The sequence below is a fragment of the Mesoplodon mirus genome, assembly GCF_964341445.2.
Source record: "Mesoplodon mirus genome assembly, chromosome: 1".
Taxonomy (NCBI): domain Eukaryota; kingdom Metazoa; phylum Chordata; class Mammalia; order Artiodactyla; family Ziphiidae; genus Mesoplodon; species Mesoplodon mirus.
This window is the reverse complement of record NC_138976.1, coordinates 8,078,873-8,098,529: the sequence shown is the minus strand read 5'-3', so window position 1 is coordinate 8,098,529 and position 19,657 is coordinate 8,078,873. Positions and strand designations below refer to the sequence as shown.

Genomic DNA, 19,657 nt, shown 5'->3' with positions numbered 1-19,657 from the left:
CAGTGCCCCTCAAAGTCAGGGAGTAGTGAGTGATTACCTTGCCATGGGATCCCAGGTTCCTACCCTGCACAGCCACTGACATGCTGTGCAGCCTTGGGCCAGTTACTCTCCCTCCCTGAGCTTCAGCGAGCTCAACTGTATAATAGGGCTCTTCCACCTCAGCAGATAAAAGGCTGCTGGCCCGGATGAGCTCCAAGAATGTCAGCCTCCTCTCCCTGGGTCTCTGTCTACCCCTCTTGTCTCCCTATCCAAGTCCCCCTCCTCCCAACCCGTTCCCGAATCCCCAGCTGTATGCCCTGGACTGGTCCCAGGTGAGGGCCAGCCCCTCCGCCTGTGCCCCCTGCCCCTGCAGCTACCATCGAGGCCAGCAGTGCTTGGAGCAAGAAGACTGGGAGGTGGCCGTGCTGTCCTTCTCCCGTGGCCTCCACCTGGACTCCCAACTGGTGAGGGGGACGGCCTGGGTGGGCACAGGCAGTTGCTGGCCCCGCACTCACTCCTCACTGTCGCACCTGCCTGGCCCCTTCTCTCAGGGCCACCAAGTCCCTGTGGTAGCTGAGTGTCAAGCCTCAGGGCGGATTGTGGGGAGGGGAATGGCAGCCTGGGTCCCCTCTCCCACAGGTAGAATTCTATGCCTTGAGAGCCGAGGCCTACATCCAGCTCTGCGACTTTTCCTCGGCCGCCCAGAACCTTCGAAAGGCCTACTCCTCCCAGCCAGAGAACACGGACTTCCTGGAGCGGCTCACCTTGGTGCTTTACCTGAAGGTGCCTGGGGCTGCCCCAGGCCCACAAGGCCCCACCTCACACCCTGGCCTGCTGACTCTCCCTCCAGCTCTGGGGGGCTTTCCTTGTTCCTGAGACCAGCCCTGACTCCCTAGGGACCTTCGTGTCCCTGTGTCTATGTCCCCATCTGCTGCCCCACTAATGACGTCTCCCGCCTCCCGTGTTGGTTTACCACCAGGGCTGGGTACAGTTTTGCAGCTTTGTCCAGTAGAACTTTCTGCAATAGTGACAATGATCACTGTACAATCTGGTAGCCACTAGCCACGTGGAACTGTTGAGCCCTTGGAAGTGTGGGGAGTGTGACTGAGGAACTAATTTTTTTTTTTTTTTTGCGTTATGTGGGCCTCTCACTGTTGTGGCCTCTCCCGCTGCGGAGCACAGGCTCCGGACGTGCAGGCTCAGCGGCCACGGCTCACGGGCCCAGCCGCTCCGCGGCATATGGGATCCTCCCAGACCGGGGCACGAACCCGCGTCCCCCGCATTGGCAGGCGGACTCTCAACCACTGTGCCACCAGGGAAGCCCGAGGAACTAATTTTGACATTGTATTTATTTGAATTGATTCGAAATTATATAGCCACGGGAAGCAGGTGGCTATTGTATGGGGCAGTACAGGCCTAGAGTCCACAGGCTCTAAGCACTAAAAAGGTAAGAGTGCCCCCCATTTGCAATGCAAAACAAAGATGATATTAAACCATAAAATCCCAACAGTCCTGATTTTTTTTTCCATTTTGACAAATTTAATGCCTTTGTTTTTAATGTCAATAATTATTCAATTCTGAAAAAGAAACATTCTTAAAACCAGAATGTTGGGGTCCTGAGTCCAGTCCTGCTCTTTCTGTGTGACTTTGGAAAGGTCACTTCACCTCTCTGAGCCTCAGCTCTTTCATCTAAAAGGGGAATGTTAGCTGGTCCCAGTGAGATAAGTTCAGGTTTTTCGTTTTTTGGGTGGTTTTTTTTTTTTTTTTGGCTGCACCTGGGCAGCTTGCGGGATCTTCGTTCCCCGACCCACATCCTCGGCAGTGAAAGTGCCGAATCCTAACCACTGGACCACCAAGGAATTCCCTAAGTTCGAGTTCTTAATACAGGGCTTGGCACCTGGAGCCCTAGTCCAGGTGGGAGCCTGCTATTGTTAGATCTGCTGTTCTGGTCCACCTCCCAGATTTTCTCTATTTTTCCTTGTTCCTTTGTGTGTATTGCTGTCTCTCTGTCGTCAACTGTATATTTCTGTCTCTTGCTGTCTCCCCAGCTCTGGATCTCTCTCCATCTGTGTCTCTATCTCTTAAAGTCTCTCCCAGATCTAAAGGGCTCTGTCCCTGTCCCTCGTCATTCCACCCCAATGCTGGCCATCCCTCAACTCGTGGGTGCTGCTAGGCCGGGGTCACAAGCAGAAGTGACTGCCCTCTGTGTCCTCAGGGCCAGTGCCTTTTCGAGCAATGCGCCTTTCTGGATGCCCTGAACATCTTCTCTCAAGCCTCTGAGCTCCAGCCTGAGAAAGTCTGCTTCCGTTATCGATGGTGAGCGCCCTGGCTGTCCTTGTTGGCCTTTGCCTCCCCGGCATCCCCTTCCTGCCCCTCTCACCCGGCAGACAGAGCACCTTTGCCCTCCGCCCTCAGCATGGCCTGTCTCCTGGCCCTCAAACGGCATCGTGAATGCCTCTCATTCGTCACCACGGAGGTGAAGCATGGCACCACCAATGCCGATGTCTACATCCTCCGGGCCAGGCTCTACAACTTCTTCCAGCAGGTAGAGCAGCGGGGCAGGGCAGGGGGGTGGACCTCCTCCTTGTCTGGATGCCGCGATGACAGGAGGCGGCTGGGCTGTCGGCCAGCCCCGAAGCTGTAGTGGGGGCCTACACCTCCCCCAGAGTAGTGGGGGCCCTGTCCTCCCCAGGTAGAGGCCCCAACTGGCACTGGCCCAGTCGGGTAGTTGTTCCATCCTCACTCAGCCCTGGCTGTGTGCCAGGCCTGCGCCAGCCCCCAGAAACCACAAGGTGAGAGGCCTTTGCCATCCCTGCCCTCACGGAACTCACAGCCCAGGGGAGACGTCCCCAAGCGGATAATTACACAAAGGATGACTTCCCAGTTGTGTGAAGCACCGTCAGGGGCACCCAGGCTTCCCTTAGACATGAGACTTGGGGTCACAAGGGAGGAGGGACTGCAGGGATGAGAGAGCAATGGGCAGGGTCTTGTGAACCCAGGGGACTCTGACTTCTTCCTGGGGGGCAGCAGCAGCCTCGAAAGGGTGCTCCCTGGGGCAGTGGGCCTTAGAAAGAGCCTTCTGGCTGCCAGGGGGCATGTGGGCTGGGGGGAGGGGCAAGCCTGGAGGCCGGAAGCCTGGGTACCATCCATCTGGATAGGAGCGGGGCTCGAGGAGGATGGCCATGAGGGTGGCAAGGAGGCAGCAAGTCCCACAGACCTTTGGAAGCAGGACCCGAGACTGACTTGGTGGCGGGGAGCGCGCTGAACATGAGGGAAACGGAGGCATTCAGAACAATGCTTGGTGTTCCAGCCTGGCCTGGGTGCTTGCGGGTGGGGTGGGGGGAACCTCAGGAGGGGGTAAGTGGGATGGGCTGGATTGGGCGGAGTGTCCTGGGGGTGTTGGAACCATGAGCCTTCCTATGCTGGGGGCTGGGCTTCTGTGGCCCACAGGTGAGTCAGTGGGAGAGTCTCCTTCAAAGGTAGGAGACTAGTAATTATTTTTATTTTTTATTTTTTAAAGATGCTCCTATTGCTCTTTTTATTTATATATATACATTTATTTATTTATTTATTTATTTATTTTTGGCTGCATTGGGTCTTCGTTGCTGCTCACGGGCTTTCTTTAGTTGCAGCGAGCAGGGGGCTACTGTTCCTTGCGGTGCGCGGGCTTCTCATTGCGGTGGCTTCTCGCATTGCGGAGCACGGGCTCTAGGCGGGCAGGCTTCAGTAGTTGCAGCACATGGGCTTCAGTAGTTGTGGCTCGTGGGCTCTAGAGCTCAGGCTCAGGAGTTGTGGCGCACGGCCTTAGTTGCTCCGTGGCATGTGGGATCTTCCCAGACCAGGGCTCGAACCCGTGTCCCCTGCATTGGGAGACGGATTCTTAACCACTGCACCACCAGGGAAGTCCCGAAACTAGTAACTATTGATAATTATTTCTGATGGTTGGGATTTCAGCTGCTCCCTGCGATGCCTAAGCACGTTCTAAGCACTTTATTCATGTTTATCTCTAAGGCTGGAAGTAACCCTTTGAGGTAGACACAACCCATTGCCCTCTTTTCACAGATGAGGAAACAGGTCCAGATGGTCTGGGTAACTTGCCCAAGGTCACAGTGGTGCTCCCCTTGAACTCAAGTCCATCTATTCCAAAGCCCTGCCCCAGCCTCGGCCATCTTCCCCCTCCCGACTTCCACTCACACCTGGTGTCTACACTGCCTCACTCACCCTCCAACCAATTACCCTATAGGACATGGGGTGCTTGCTAAAACTGTTTGTTGACTGACTGACAGACCTGCTCACCCAATAGAAGGTATTTGCCTAGGGATGTTTTCTGCTCATGCCCAGGCCTGAATCTGTTCTTCGTTAGAGTTGTCTTGGGCTTAAAGGTCAGGGGCGTCGGGGAAGGTGTACAGGGGAGTATAGGGAGGACACAACCGTCACAGTCAGGAGACCACACCCTCCCCCCTCCTCAGGTGAGCCTTGCAGAACTCCTGCAAGGAGGAGGCATCTGTAACCCCATTCTACAGCAGAAACCACTGAGGTGGACTTGGCTCACCTGAGGTCATATCTAGAAAGGGGCCAGTAGGGATGGAGCCTCAGATGGGATTTTCCCACAAAGCAATGCAGAACCACTGAAGATGGGTGGCATGGTGCTGGCCTGCCCAGAGAAAGGCCCCTACAGGCCTGGAGGTCGGCCTCCCCACACTGAACAGGGCAGGTTCAGCTTGGCCTGCACCCCGATGCCATCCCTGCCCCCCTCCCCTGCAGCCCAGCCTCTGCCATCGAGATCTACACAGTGCCTTGCTACTGGATCCCGAGCACCCACAGGCCAAGGTGCTGCTCAAGGTGATGGTGGGCCAGGCCCAAAAGGCACGCCAAGATGCCGGCATCCTGGCCGTGCAGGGCAAGCTGCAACATGCGCTGCAGTGTATCAACTGTGCCATCGAGAACAACCCTCTGGACCCCAGCCTCTTCCTCTTCCGGTACTGAGTGGGGAGATGCTGGTCTTGGGTCCCAGGCCTTGCCTTGCCTCAGATGTGCTGTGTGATCTCAGGAGAGCGCTTGACCCTCCCCAGGCCTCAGTTTCCCCATCTAGCCTCTAGCAATCTTTCCCTACTGCCCATCGGGGTCAAGGGATCATGGGAGGTGGTCTCTGCTACTGCCCCTGGAGGAGGGGCAGGCAGCAGCCTGTTAACCCTGGAATCCTGGACCCCCGGGCCTGCTGAGCAGTTTACACTGGCAGGCTCAGCCCAGCTCAGTGGACGAGGCTTGGGTTTGAATCTGGGCCACCCCACGAGGACCCACCACCTCATTCTGGGCCATTTCACTGCCTCGAGCCTGGGTTTTCTCGTATAAACAGTGGAGATAAAATGTCCTGTGTACAAAAAGGCCTTAGCATAGAGGCTGGCACACACACAGCTCCCAAAATGAAAGAGGGAAGCTATTTTTAAAGAAAAGTAAAATTACCAGTGACTAGCTGGCTATCTAAGTAGCAATCCAGGAGCCCCACAGGCCAAACTTAGTGCGTGCGGTGGGAGCCCCTCCCCCCAGGTCAGAGGGCCCAGAGCCGCAGCCTCTCTCTGGGACACCACTAGTCGGTGGGGCACTTTGGCCCTCATGTCCCTCCCTTGTAGGGGCATCATGTACCGACGGCTCCGGGAGTTTGACTCCGCCGTGGAGGACTTCCTGAAGGCGTTGGACATGATGACCGAGCACCAGGAGGACCTGGTGCAGCAGGCGCAGCGCCAACTGCTGTTGACCTACAACGACTTCGCGGTGCACTGCTACCTGCAGGGCGCCTACCAGGAGAGCGTGCTGCTGCTCAGCAAGGCGCTCAAGGACGAGCAGCGGGAGAAAGGCCTCTACATCAACCGCGGTGGTGAGTGGGGGCCGGGCAGCCCAGTGTGAGCCCCTTGCCCCTCCAAGGCCTGGGTTGGGCGCTTGAGGGCCCTGAGGGAGGGACGAGGGAAGGAGCGAAAGCCGAGTCTCAGTGTCCCACGGACACACTTTGGGAAACGTTGCCTTAGACAATCTGGCTACAGCCCTTCAAAATGCTCGGGATCAGGCAGCTGGAAGAAGGTGGCCAGAGGCACGGAAAACCTCTGCAGGTTCCCGCGACCGCCCGCTGGTGTCATCACCGCAGGTGTCACCACCCAATGCAGGCCCCGCCCCCTGGGGGTGGAGCCAGCTGGGCTGGGGCTCCTGGGCCCTGGGTTTGCGGGGCTCACTCAGCCCCCGCCCCTGGCCCCCGGTCTCCAGATTGCTTCTTCCAACTGGGCAACCTGACCTTTGCTGAGGCGGACTACCAGCAGGCGCTGGCGCTGAGTCCGAAGGACGAGGGCGCCCACTTACGCATGGCCCTGCTGCAGGAGAAGTTGGGCTTCTGCGAGCAGAAGAGAAGGTACGCGCTGGGCCTCCCTGGTGGCGCAGTGGTTGAGAGTCCGCCTGCCGATGCAGGGGATACGGGTTCGTGCCCCGGTCTGGGAGGATCCCATATGCCGCGGAGCGGCTGGGCCCGTGAGCCATGGCCGCTGGGCCTGCGCATCCGGAGCCTGTGCTCCGCAACGGGAGAGGCCACAACAGTGAGAGGCCCGCATACCGCAAAAAAAAAAAAAAAAAAGAAAAAAAAAAAAGAAGGTACGCGCTGACTGTGGGTGGGGCGGGGGCTGTGGGCGGGGCTGTGGGCGGGGCGGACCAGGCCGCGGGAGGGGCCGGAAGAGGCTGGAGTGAAGCCGGTCGGCTGGGATCCTGGGGTCGAGATGCCACTGCTCTCCCAGTTGTCTCCTAAATATCTATTTTATTTTTCAAGTTTTCTCTAAAAATCCTTCATTTTTTCTGTGAATATTGTTATGGTAATTGCGCTTTTTATTAAAAAAGCTTAAGTATTCAGTGACATATAACTTAGAACAGGAAAGTTCCTTCTAATATCTACCTCCCAGCCCCTCCCCCTTCCCTGTAAGTTTGGTAAAGAGTCCTCTAGATTGATTTCTATGCATATGTTAACAATTGTTATCATTTTACAAAAGTGAGATCATGCTAAGCTGATTTTTTAAAATAAGTTTATTTATTTTTGGCTGCGTTGGGTCTTTGTTGCTAAACGCGGGCTTTCTCTAGTTGCGGCGAGTGGGGCTACTCTTTGTTGCGGTGCACCGGCTTCTCACTGCGGTGGCTTCTCTTGTGGAGCACAGGCTCTAGGCGCGTGGGTTTCAGTAGTTGCGGCGCGTGAGCTCAGTAGTTGCGGTGCATGGGCTTAGTTGCTCCGCAGCATGTGGGATCTTCCCAGACCAGCGCTCGAACCCGTGTCCCCTGCCTTAGCAGGCGGATTCTTAACCACTGCGCCACCAGGGAAGTCCACTAAGCTGATTTTTGACTTGCTCTTTTACTTCCCATGGCAATTACATATAGGACGACCTCATTCTCTTTTATTGCTTGCAAAGTATTCCATTCTGTGGAGGTACCACAATTAATTTCTTTAGACGATAGTATGCTGATGAGTATTTGGGCTGTTTTCGGTTTTTTATTATAAATAATGCAGTAATGAGACCCAAGACATATGTTTTCATGTGTTCATACTAGTAATTCTGTAGTTAGATTGCTGGAAGTTAAATTGTTGGGTTAAAAAGTGTAAAATTTTGGGGCCTCCCTGGTGGCGCAGTGGTTGAGAGTCCGCCTGCCGATGCAGGGGATACGGGTTCGTGCCCCGGTCTGGGAGGATCCCATATGCCGCGGAGCGGCTGGGCCCGTGAGCCATGGCCGCTGGGCCTGCGCGTCCGGAGCCTGTGCTCCGCAACGGGAGAGGCCACAACAGTGAGAGGCCCGCATACCGCAAAAAGAAAAAAAAAAAAAAAAAAAGTGTAAAATTTTAACATTTTAAAAGATAATACCCAATTGTTCTCCAAAAACAATGAACCAATATAAACTTCCCCCAGTAAAGGAAAGTCTTGGTTTCCCCAAACCTTCCTAGCCCAGGGTATTAAGACTATTTTTCCACTTTGCTATTCGGGGAGGCAAGAAAAGGCTCTCTCGCAGTGGATTGACTTTGCCTGTTTAAATTGTGAGTGCAGGCCAGCATCTTTCGTGTGTTTATTGGCCGTTATGGCCTGCCCACATTGTTCGCTCATTTGCTCTTAAATTGTTCATTAAAAAAAAAAGGTTTTTTTCGGGCTTCCCTGGTGGCGCAGTGGTGGAGAGTCCGCCTGCCGATGCAGGGGACGCGGGTTCGTGCCCCAGTCCGGGAAGAACCCACATGCTGCGGAGCGGCTGGGCCCGTGAGCCATGGCCACTGAGCCTGCGTGTCCGGAGCCTGTGCTCCGCAAGGGGAGAGGCCAAAACAGTGAGAGGCCCGCGTACCGCAAAAAAAAAAAAAAAGTTTTTTGGTTATAAGTGTTTTTTGTAGGCTGGAAAATTAGCTTATCATCTGCCTTCTATGGCAAAATATTATTCACTATTTACTGCTTTCTTTTGTGGTGTTTTTGCTACTCAATAATGGGATTTAACCATAGTCAAATTAGCTTTTTCATTTTTAGCTGCTGGGTTTATGACATCTCAGAAAGGCCTTTCCTACTCCGGGATCATAAAAATGTCCACTTATGTTGGGATTTTACACTAACATTTAAGTGTTGGGTCCATCAAGAGGGGCATGGTGGCAGGGAGCAGAGACCAGCCTGATTTTCCCCAAACTCCCCACTGGGGTCCAGAAGCCTCCATATCCTCCAGGTGGCCCAGCTCAGAGCACCCTGTGTCCTGCTGTGTCCTGCAGGCAGTTCCAGAAGGCAGAGAACCGCTTCTCAATGGCCATCCAGCACAATCCTCAGAAGCCCCAGTACTACCTGTACCGCGCCAGGAGCCGGCAGCTCACGCAGAACATTTTTGGGGCCCGCCAGGATGTTGCCACTGTCCTGCTCCTTGACCCCAAACAACCGAAGGTCTGTGCCTGCTGGGCCAGGAGGGTGGGCTTCAGAGTCAGTACCTCTGGCCACCTAAGGATACTCCCGGTCCCTAAAAGAAACCTGGTTTCCTAGCAGTAATAAGAGCTGCTAATGCTGGAGCATTTACTATGTGCCAGGCACTGTTCTAACCAGTTCAGCTGACATCACCCCATTTAACCCTCTTCAGTACCTACGAGACAGGTAGCATTATCATCACCCCACAATTCATAGAGGGAAGAGGGTAAGGCTCAGAGAAGTCAGTTCTCATGGCCCAGGTCATGGCGCTTGGAGGGCACACCCTTACCTGGCTGGCTCCAGAACCACTGGTCAGGCTCACCGTCAGCACTCCCTCACCGACTAGTTCCTTTCTCAAGATGTCCTGATAGTTCTGGGGCCAAAAGTTCCAGCCCTTTAAAAAACAACAACCTGTAAACCCTTCCTCTGCCAGGGCAGCACCACACCATCTGCCCCCTGTCCTGGCCCACACCTGACTCTGGTCACCCTCTTTCCTGGCAGCTGCTGCCACTGATGACCAACCTCTTCCCCGGCATGTCAGTGGAGGAGGTGCTTAACAGCCAGGTGGCCCACCTGGCCAGGCTGCAGCTGGAGCGGGTGGTGGAGCACAGCCTGCAGGCCAGCACCCCTCAGGATATCGTGGGGTACGTTTCTCCAGGAGGGCCCAGAGTTGGGGGATGGTTGGGGCTCAAGGCACCTCTGGCCCTAATCGCCTTCTCATGCCACTGTCCAGTCCTGGGGATGGTGGGGTGAGTCAGGGAGGCCTACCCAGCGCTCTGGGGTCACGGCTTGTCAGGCAGCTCAAGGAGCGGGAACTAGAGCGCCAGAGGGCCCGGGCCCTGCAGCTTTCGTGGAAGCTGGAGCAGCCTTTGTTCGAGACCTCCAAAGAGCTAGAGGCCCCTCACCAGTCCCTGCAGGCAAAGCCAGAAGGCCCAGAGGAAGAGGCCAAGGCCCCTGGGGAGAAGGAGGTAAGTGGGCTGTACGCCGGGGCCGGAGGTCCTTGAGGTCCAAGGTGGAATGTACCCCAAGTCAGGGCTGAGGGACGCACGCTGGCTAGAGGCTGGCTTCTGGGCCTGGCTCTGCCAGCACTCAGATGTGTGACCTGGGCTGGGGACATCTCGCTGTGAGACAGAGAAGGTACCAGTAAGGGGTACACCTGAAGGAGGGTGTGTGAGGATGTGGGCCCCTCACAGAGAGAGGCTTCCCACACTTTGTTCACACTCACCTTCATAAATTCCGCTGTGTGCACTGGCCACTTGTACCAGAATTTTCTTAATTCTTAAATTCATTTCTAAAAGCTTTTCACTGAATGGAACATATAGAAAAGTACATGACTCACAAGTGAACTGTTTGATGGATTTTCACAAACTGAATACCCCCACGGCACCATTCTCCAGATCAAGAAAGAACACACTCCCAGTTCCCCAGAAGCCCCTCGCGCCCCCTTCCAGGCCCCTCCCTCAGCCCAGCACACCCCACAGGGCTGTCCTGATTCTGAACGCCGCAGACGGGTGTGCCTGTCCTTCGCAACAGAGGACAGATGTGGCGCCGGGCCCTTTGCCTCTGGCTCCTCTCACGGAGCGTCCAGGTTTGTGAGACGCATCCACGCTGACTGCTCCTTCTCATTGCTGGAGACAGTGCCATCCTGCGAATATCCCGCCCTTTATTTATCCACTCGACTGCTGACGGACAGCAAGTAAATTGTGTTCAAGGGAGACTTTAACCATTGAAGTAAACGAGCGCCAGCATCCCTTGCCAGAAACGGGAAAGGCAAGCTCTACATTTTTCTAGCTCACATTAGGATACAAAAACACAGAACTTGGGTCTGTGTATGCCCTGAAGTCATCGTGGGGTCCCTGCTGGGTTCTCCGCAGTCCCCGCCGCTCCCCCATCTCACTCCTGCACGTTTCCCACGGCCTGCAAGCGTGACCAGCAGCTGAGAGCCTGGCCGAGAGCCTGGCCGCAGAGTTCCCCGACTTGGATTCCAGCCCTGCTTCTCTGCCTCTTAGCCGAGTACCCAGGGCAGGCTGCTTAGGCGTTTCCTGGTCCGGGAAATGGTTAATGGCAAGGGAGTTCCCTCCCAGATGCGCAGGGAGATGAAACATGGAGAAGTTCCTCAGTTTTTCACTAGCCATTCCCCGGACACAGCACTTCACAGTTTACAGAAGCCTGTCCCACAGTTGAACTAATTTGCATCTTGCAGATAGGGAGATGAGGCCCAAGAGCCTCTTGTCACTGCTTTTCTCATGTGGCCACACCTGTCTAACCTGGCCACGCCCCTTCCTGTCCAGGCAACCTCTCCGTGTCCCCATCCAGCCCTAACCTGCGACCCTCGAGGAGCTCTAAGCGGCTGGACTTACAGAGCTGCGGCCACTGTGACCGTGCAGCCTGTGATCATGCAGCCTGTCTCTTGCCCCAGGAGAAGTTGGAGCCGGCCCCCAGCAAGGAGAGGTCCCTGACCGACAGCTACATCAGCCAGACCTCTTCAGGCTCCATCTTGGGCTGTAAGTCCCCCTGCTCCTGCCAGACCTGAGTGAGCCAACGCAGCAGGGAGGGCAAAGGTCAGGGGTCAGGGGCTCCCAGGCCTGAGTGTGAATTTGGGCTCTGCTGTCATAGCTGTGCGAGTGTGGAGTGGGAGGACTCATCCCAGCTTTGCGGGGGGCACAGGGAGCCCTCAGGGATGCCCAGCACACAGCCTGGGAGGCCGGCTCTCACCGCGAGGCGCTTCACAGCTGCTGCCTGCTCCACCCTCATTCCCCACTCAGGCCTGTCTCTCTTCTCTCTGCCCCCTTGGCCTCTCCCTGAAATAAGCCCACGAAGCCTGTGCATGTCCAGGGGGCTTTTACCCTCAATTCTGAAAGGTGCCAGCGTGGAGGGGACAAAAGTAAAAAACCCAAGGATGCTGCTCTGGGTCCCAGGGGCAGCCATGGGCAGTCCAGGGAGGGACGGGAGTAGCAGCGGCCAGCCCCCTTCCTGCCATTCAGCAAACGCGCTGAGCATCCTAGGGCCAGGCCTGTGCTGGACACTGGTTACAGGCATGAATGGCACAGTCGCTGCCCCAGGGAGCTCTTGGTCCTGAAGGGAAGAAGGCACACAGGTGAACAGATAACCAGGACAGTGCAGCCATACCGTGGAGGGGAGTCCCGAGGGCTCGGGGTACATTTAGCTGCCTTTGGGGGGTCAGGAAGGGCTTCCAGGACCCAGGGGAAGAGGGGTAGCCAAGTGTGAACAGGGTGGAGCAGGGGGAACTGCTGCAGGCGGGGGGCCAGGGCCCTGCAGGCTGTTGGTTGTGGCTGGAACGCAGAGGGCAAGAGGCAGGCAGCAGAGTGGAGGCCAGTGCTGGGCGAGTGGGTTCCTTTGCATCTCCCCCTTATCTTATGGCCCTGACCCACCTGCAGGGCTCAGGGTGCCAGGAGGGCTGGGCTGCCGTGAGCTGGCAGGCCTTCCCCTTGGCCATGCAAGGCCTCTGGGACATAGGCAAGGGTGAGGCCTAGAAGTCTCCCTTTCCTGGCACTGTCTGGGGAAGGCGGCCTGACAGCTTCTCTTGACATATCCTTTCCAGTCAGGACCACGTCCACCTCAGAGACGGAGACGTCCACTGTCTACCAGGAGTACGGGAGCACGTCGACCACTGTTGTAACATCCTCTGACTCCTTACCGCTAAGGACACAGTCCTCAGACTCAGGGGACAAGAGGGAAGACCTAAGCCTGAGCCACAGCCCCAGAAAAACCAAGTCCACCCCAGGCCACAGCCAGAGGCCCAGCGAGCCCGAGGCCATCCAGGTCCAGAGCCAGAGGCCCAGCAGGACCGAGGCTGCCCTGAGCCAGAGCCAGAGGCCCAGCAGGACCAAGGCCATCCGGGTCCAGAGCCAGAGGCCCAGCAGGACCAAGGCCACCCTGAGCCAGAGCCAGAGGCCCAGCAGGACCGAGGCCGACCAGATCCAGAGCCAGAGGCCCAGCAGGACCGAGGTCGCCCTGAGCCCAAGGCAAAAGCTTAACAAGACTAAGGCCACCCAGGGCTCAAGGCAGAGGTTCAGAAAGGCCAAGGGTGCCCATGGCCAGAGCTGGAGACCCAGAAAGGCTGGTGCCACCCAGGACTGGAGCTGGAGACTGATCCAAAGTCCCAGCAAGATCAAGACTTTCTATGACCCAAGTTGGAGCCCCTGCAACACTGAGGCCACCGAGGGCCAGAGCCAGAGGCCCAGCCAGTCCAAGGCTGCCCAGAGCTGGAGCCAGAGCACAAGCCCAGGTTCCGGCAAGACCGAGGTCACCTGGGGACTGAGCCCAAGTCTCAGCAACACGCAGGCCACCCAGGGCCTGAGACAGAACCCCAGCCCCAGCAGTTAGGCTGCTCTGAAGGGGCCGCTCGGCCCCTTCACTTCTTGCTGGGCTGCGGGCGATTCTGCCCCCACCAATGGCCACTCAGCAAAGCGGCCTCCTCCGGAGCCACCAGAACCTCAGCCAACATTCCTCTGGTCCCATGGCTAAATTCATTGTATCTGTTCTCTTCTTTTACAAAATTAAAAACTTGAAAAGCCCAGCCCAAGTGGCAACTTGAGTCCCTCTGTTCCCAGAGACAGAAGTCTCAGCCTGGCTTTCCGATACCGGGACATAGGGTGTGGGGTGGAGGGTAGGGGTGTGGTGCCCGAGCCAGGGCCGAGAGTAACAGACCAAAGAAGGAGGGAGCAGCCACGAGCCACCGTCCCTGAGTTAAAATTCACATTTTAAGAAGGCTCAGGCTGGAGGGTGAGGTCAAGGCTCATTGAAGTTCTGGGGTGACCAGCAGTTCCCCTGAGGAAGGAAGCAAAGGCCAAGATGCCCTCAGCCCAGTGAAGAGGCCAGGGCCTGCCCTGGCCTTCTGTTTCATGGCCTAGCCAACAGCCCTCCATATCTTCATATTGCGCTCTGGGTCCCAGGAGGCACAGGACAAGGAACCCTCTGGCAGAGGCCCCAGGGCTTTCCTTCACGGCCTGGCCAGATGCTGCCTGGAGAGTCAGAGGAAGAAGGCGATTCGGGATGCCACAGTCTTGCAGCCATTGGAGGAAAAGAGCTGCTCGTCCTCAGGGAAGTAGGTGGTGCTGTCCAGCACAGCCTGGACGACCTCATCCTTTGGCTCCAGGCCCAGCTGGGCCAGCTCGTTGAGCACACAGTGCCGCACATGGTGCCTCTGGAGAGGTAGGAAGGGCACCAGGGCGTCCAGGAGATGCTCTTCCATGATGCCCGAGCGCCAGAAGCCATCTGCAGGAAGGAGCGATGGGAAGAGGCTGTGCTTCACGGGGATCAGCTGGGCCCTGTCCACCCCCAAAGGCAGGAAGTGCAGGAACGGGGCTGGTCTTAATCCTGGTCTTAATCCAGCGCCTTCCAGGTGCTGGGCTCGGGGAGGCTGCCTGCCAGCCCAGAGCACCAAAGCCTGGGCTGGGAAGTACTGGGTCAGTGGGCAGAGCATCAGACCTGGGAGAGCCTGGCCCACCCCAGGGAGCCCAGCCCAGCCCAGCCCTCCGTGTGATCTGGGTGTGAGACCTCAGCCTGGAAACCACCCTGGGGTGGGGGTCCTTGGCCGAACTCACGGTTTGGGTTGTCCAGCACGGCCTGGGAGATAACGGGCTCCAGCTCCTGCAGGTGAATCTCCTCGCGCTCCCGGCGGCTGCGCCATGCCTCCAGCACCAGCTGGTTGATCTGCTCGCCGCCAGTGTTGCTAAAAACCACGGGGGACGCAGACAGTGAGGACAGGATGTGGCCCTTGCTTCCCACGTGCCACCTAACGCGACCTGAGCCTGGGGGCCCAGCTCAGTGCTGGCAGGAACCAAACCCACTCAGAACACCCCGGGAACCACTTCCCCTCTCCGGAGCTTGTGCCCTTAACCACGACCCCTGGAAGTTCGCCTGTATGTGTCATGCACTTTACAGTTTATAGAACACTTTTAGGTCCCTTACCGACTTTCCCTCACCCAGCCTCTAGGAGGACAGTGGGGCATTAAGATTGGCCCTGTTGGGGCTTCCCTGGGGGCGCAGTGGTTGAGAGTCCGCCTGCCGATGCAGGGGACACAGGTTCGTGCCCCAGTCTGGGAAGATCCCACATGCCACGGAGCGGCTGGGCCCGTGAGCCATGGCTGCTGAGCCTGCGCGTCCGGGGCCTGTGCTCCGCAACGGGAGAGGCCACAGCGGTGAGAGCCCCGTGTACCGCAAAAAAAAAAAAAAAAAGGAAAGATTGGCCCTGTTGTTCAGAAGAGGAGGTGGGAGCTCAGAGAGGGGAAGTGTTTTGCCTGAGGAAACAAAGCTAGGGCTCTTAGAGGTGGGACTGAAACTCTAGTCCTGTTTTTCCCAGGCCTGTGTCCTCTTGGCCACAAAAGAGGAAAAACTCTTAACCCAGCAGGGTTCCACAAAGAAATGAGGATTAAGAGACTGAGCCCAGGGAACAGTGGGCAGTGGTTAAGAACCCGCCTGCCAATGCAGGGGACACGGGCCCTAGCCCTGGTCCGGGAAGATCCCACATGCCGCGGAGCAGCTAAGCCCGTGCACCACAACTACTGAGCCTGCACTCTAGAGCCCGTGCTCCGCAACAAGAGAAGCCACCGCAATGAGAAGCCCGCGCGCCGCAACGAAGAGTAGCCCCCCCCGCTCGCTGCAACTAGAGAAAGCCCGCGCACAGCAACGAAGACCCAACGCAGCCAAAAATAGATAGATAGATAGATAGATAGATAGATAGATAGAAAAATGTATTTAAAAAAGAGAGAGAGAGACTGAGCCCAGAATGGGCTTTGAGAATGTCAAAGGGAAGTCAACCACCTTGAATGACAGTGTCACCAGTGAGGGTGTGGGGGACTTTGGGAAAGCCCAGTGGGCCTGGGGGAACAGTATTCTGCTGTGGGACCACAGGCCAAGACTGGAGAGCTGAGACCTCTGACGAGTGTCCCTGCACCCTGCCCACTGCAAAGCCGGCCCCACCTGATGAAGATGAAGATGGCTTTGCGATAGTTGGTCCCATAGACAACCCAGGAGGGGCCCAGGAAAGGTCTCAGGACCTCTATCAGGCCTGGCGCCAGCTTGTCCATCTCATCGAAGAGGAAGAGAGAGCGGCTGCAGGCAGTGAGGTTTCCCTGGACCCAGCTCTTCAGGTCCTTCTGTGGGAGAAAGGCAAGAGTATGAGGGGGCCTGGAGATGCTCCCCCAATCCCAGATTTCTTCCCAAAGCAAGAATTAATCTCCTTCCCAGGAAGATATGGTTTCCCAGAGAATACCAATCCCTTAATGGGACTGATGGTGAAACTGTGGCCCAGAGAGGGGCAGAGACTTGTCCAAGCTCACACAGCAAGTCAGCAAGAGAACAGGGACTCAGACCCAGGCCTCTCACCTGCCTTTTCAGGGCTCCTTCCGCTTTCTAAAAAAAGGGGGAAGGCTCCTTCCTGCTCCCTGAACATTCCCAACAGAGTTGACAACTGAAACAGATTAGCCTGGAAAGTACCTTGCAATCAACCACAACAGTAGTAAGAGCTAATTGGATTTCCTGAGTGCTTACTCTAAGCCTCAAATTGGGGCTAAAGGCTTTACAGAGAGAAGATAATGCAGACTGTCTGGCAAAGGTAAGTGCTCAATAAATAACACCTGCAATTCTATAATCCCCCATCCCTCACAACAACCCTGGCAGGTAGGTGCCACTATTGGCCCCCAGGAATTAAATCAAGAACTCCCTGCCAGGGCTTCCCTGGTGGCGCAGTGGTTGAGAGTCCGCCTGCCGATGCAGGGGACGTGGGTTCGTGCCCCGGTCCGGGAGGATCCCGCATGCCGTGGAGCGGCTGGACCCGTGAGCCATGGCCGCTGAGCCTGTGCGTCCGGAGCCTGTGCTCCTCAGTGGGAGAGGCCACAGCGGTGAGAGGCCCGCGTACCGCAAAAAAGAAAAAAAAAAAAAAAAAAGAAAGAACTCCCTGCCGGGTGGTACCACCCCAAGCTTTGTTCAGGGTGGGTCCTGAGAGGTGAGGCTTCAACTGGCTGTGTGGCCTGGAGCAAGTGATTCCCCTCTCTGGGCTCAGGACTCACTCCTTCCCTAAGGTCCGGCACTCGACAGTGCAGGCGGATGGTGGTCCAGGACAAAACCAGCCTACCTTGTAGCGCTCCAGGTGGCCGGGGTGGGGGAAGTGGATGACTGGGGAAAAGTGGTGCACGTGGGGGCTGCGGAGGCCACTCCGGAAGAGGTAGTGTGCCAGCAGGGAGCTGACATAGGACTTGCCGGTGCCCGTCCAGCCATGCAGGGAGAGGACCAGTGGCTTGGTGGGGGCTGGATCCTGCACAAAGGCCTTCAGTGCCTTCACCACCAGCGCCCTGGCCAAATGCTGGCCTGCCAGGTGCTGTGCCAGGTCACACTCCAGACCTAGGGCCACAAGAAGGACAGTGTCAGAGCTGAGGACACACACCCGCCACGGAAGAGGTCCAGGAGGGAAGTCATGTCTGGAACCTGGTCTGGGGATCCGCGTTCTGGGACGTTTTTACAGGCTGTCTGCGGAAAGGAGTGCGGCCCTTGGGGTCTCGGCCGCAGGAGACACCCTCAGGCCTGACTCAGCTCAGCAGCGCCCCCACCAGATGGCCCTCTGGACTGCGCTCAGCCCTAAGTGGGCGCGAGCTGTCAAGAGGGTCTGCCCAAGACTCACGCCCATCTCCAAGGCAGGCTTCTTCCTTGACGGCCAGTCCAGTGCGGAGGTATAAACTTCCCCCCAAGGCCCTGCTGTCAAAGGCCTCTCTCCATCCTGGCAGGGCTCTGCCTGGACCCCAAACAGGCATCCCCACACCCTCGCCCCAAGTCCCGTGCCCCAGGCTCTCAGGGTCCCTCAACGCCGGGCCCACTTCCGGCCCTGGCCGTCCGGAAGTCTGGGGGGTCCCACCCTCGGTTCTACTCTCCAGGTCCGGCCCCGGCGCACCCCCGGGGTCCGAGGGCTCCCCGGTCCGCCGGCCGCTCCGGTCCGGGCGCCCGCGGCTGCTCACCCTGGAAGTCGGGCCGGAAGTCACATTCGCAGAAGGCGCCGAAGTTGCAGCTCAGCGAAGTCAGGTCCCAGGCGGCGGCCGCGGCCGAGACCAGCCCGAGCACCCCGAGGAGCGAGCCCCAGGGCCGGCAGCCGCGCGTAACAGCCGCCATCCGGGTGAGGCCGGAGCTGGGTCTGCGGCCGCCTACCTCCTCTCCCGAGAACTACAACTCCCGATATGCATCGCTCCGCGGCAGCCACCGCCTGTGGCCTACAACTCCCGGCTCCCTTCTCTCCCCTCTTAAAGGCCCGCCCGGTCGTCCCGCTGCAGGCCCGGAAGGTGGCCTCCAGGGGGAGCCCGCGAACCGTCCAATCCAGGACTGCGGGCTGAGTTTCCATGGCCACGGTAACTAGGGGACCATCACAGTAGCTCCGAAAGAATAATGAAGGATTATGACCACAAAGGGTGACAAAACTGTAGCAAAAACTTGTGCGGCACCTTACACCTTGCAAAACACCTTTTCTGTGCTCTTTTTCTTTTATATGATAAAAGAGCGCTAATAGCTTTTGGTGAGCACCTACTATGTACCGTTAACGTTAGGTGCCTTATATATCTTATGATAACAGTACCTGTCATATAGAGGAATGGTGATATTTCAGTGAGGTACAGGCACGTGAAGTGTTTTGGCTCACAAAATAATCAATAAATGATCACTGAAAATACATTATGGGACTTCCCAGGTCCAATTGTTAAGACTCCGTGCTTCCACTGCAGGGGGCACGGGTTAGATCCCTGGTCAGAGAACTAGGATCCCGCATGCCACATGACGCGGCCAAAAAAAAAAAAAATCCGTTATGTATGAAACATGGCAGTCCCTTACTTAGCAGCTATGCATTAAGTGCTTTAACAGCAACCCAAAGGGATCAGTTCTGTTACTGTCCCATTTTATTGAGGAGGAACTTAGGGCCCAACAGGTTAAGCCCCTTATCCAATGCCACCCAGCTAGTGAACTGAGCCCAAGTCTGGCTCTGCCAAAGATCTAATGCACTGTGTTATCCATCCTCTCTTGGTCAAAGGATTCATAAGGTAAAGGACCCCAGATGTTTCAAATTCAGTGAACAGGCTCCCCAGCCTCCAGCCTGGCCTGGAATTATGCTGATTCACATTGCCTACCTCCCCTACCCATGAAATCAAGACAACTGCCTTCATGGCCCTCCTCAAAGATTTCCTGCCTCACCCACCTGACACACACACACACACACACACACACACACACACACACACACACACGAAGACTTCTGGGGCCACGTTTCAAAACTTGAAAAGAAATTAGTAGTTCCCACTGTTGAGAAAAGGAAAGAACTCCAGGCGAGGACACCCAGGTTCCAGCCTTCCTCATTCTGCTGCTGTGACCCAGGGCAAGTCCCTTCTCCCTCCAGTTCTGTTTTCCTGAGGGGAGCTGGAATCTTAGATTTCATAAAGCCCTTCCACCCAAACATCTAGGATCCTGGGTTGTACATTTGCGGGATGCTTTGCTGTGGCTCCCGGAGCAGGGAATGCGGAAGGAGCAGGTCAGGTCAGTATTTCTCCTACTGGTTGGAATTAGTTGTTTATCTTCCCTCTGGTCTGTGAGGTCCCCCAGGACAGGGACTGGGTTTTAAGAATTGGCTGTAACTCTGGCTCCTGGTACAATCTGGAATGTTTCAAGTGCTAAATAAGTATTTGTTGAATGAATTTTTCCACCTTTCACCTGAGAAAAGATGCTTCCTTCTACCCCAAAGCCCCGAG

At 56.6% G+C, this 19,657-nt stretch overlaps 2 protein-coding genes across 3 annotated transcripts; one reads left to right on the top strand and one right to left on the bottom strand.

Moving 5' to 3' along the window:
- Window positions 1-37: 37 nt before the first annotated feature.
- On the top strand, window positions 38-13,518 carry TTC16 (tetratricopeptide repeat domain 16). Its single transcript, XM_082623707.1, has 12 exons — window positions 38-443; window positions 619-762; window positions 2,195-2,295; window positions 2,395-2,524; window positions 4,744-4,958; window positions 5,610-5,854; window positions 6,235-6,376; window positions 8,735-8,900; window positions 9,420-9,562; window positions 9,715-9,886; window positions 11,338-11,422; window positions 12,481-13,518. The coding sequence occupies exons 1-12, from the start codon at window positions 186-188 to the stop codon at window positions 13,263-13,265; spliced, it is 2,586 nt and encodes an 861-aa protein (XP_082479833.1). The 5' UTR covers window positions 38-185; the 3' UTR covers window positions 13,266-13,518.
- A 105-nt stretch (window positions 13,519-13,623) lies between these two features.
- Window positions 13,624-18,106, bottom strand: TOR2A (torsin family 2 member A). Of its 2 annotated transcripts, none has more exons than XM_082623752.1 (5): window positions 17,891-18,106; window positions 17,017-17,282; window positions 15,864-16,039; window positions 14,482-14,613; window positions 13,624-14,156 (listed from the first exon to the last, which is right to left on the bottom strand). In XM_082623752.1, the coding sequence occupies exons 1-5, from the start codon at window positions 18,039-18,041 to the stop codon at window positions 14,021-14,023; spliced, it is 861 nt and encodes a 286-aa protein (XP_082479878.1). In that variant the 5' UTR covers window positions 18,042-18,106; the 3' UTR covers window positions 13,624-14,020. The 2 variants fall into 2 exon arrangements, with proteins under 2 accessions (XP_082479878.1, XP_082479877.1); XM_082623751.1 differs by having other exon boundaries at window positions 14,486-14,613.
- Between the last annotated feature and the right edge of the window lie 1,551 nt (window positions 18,107-19,657).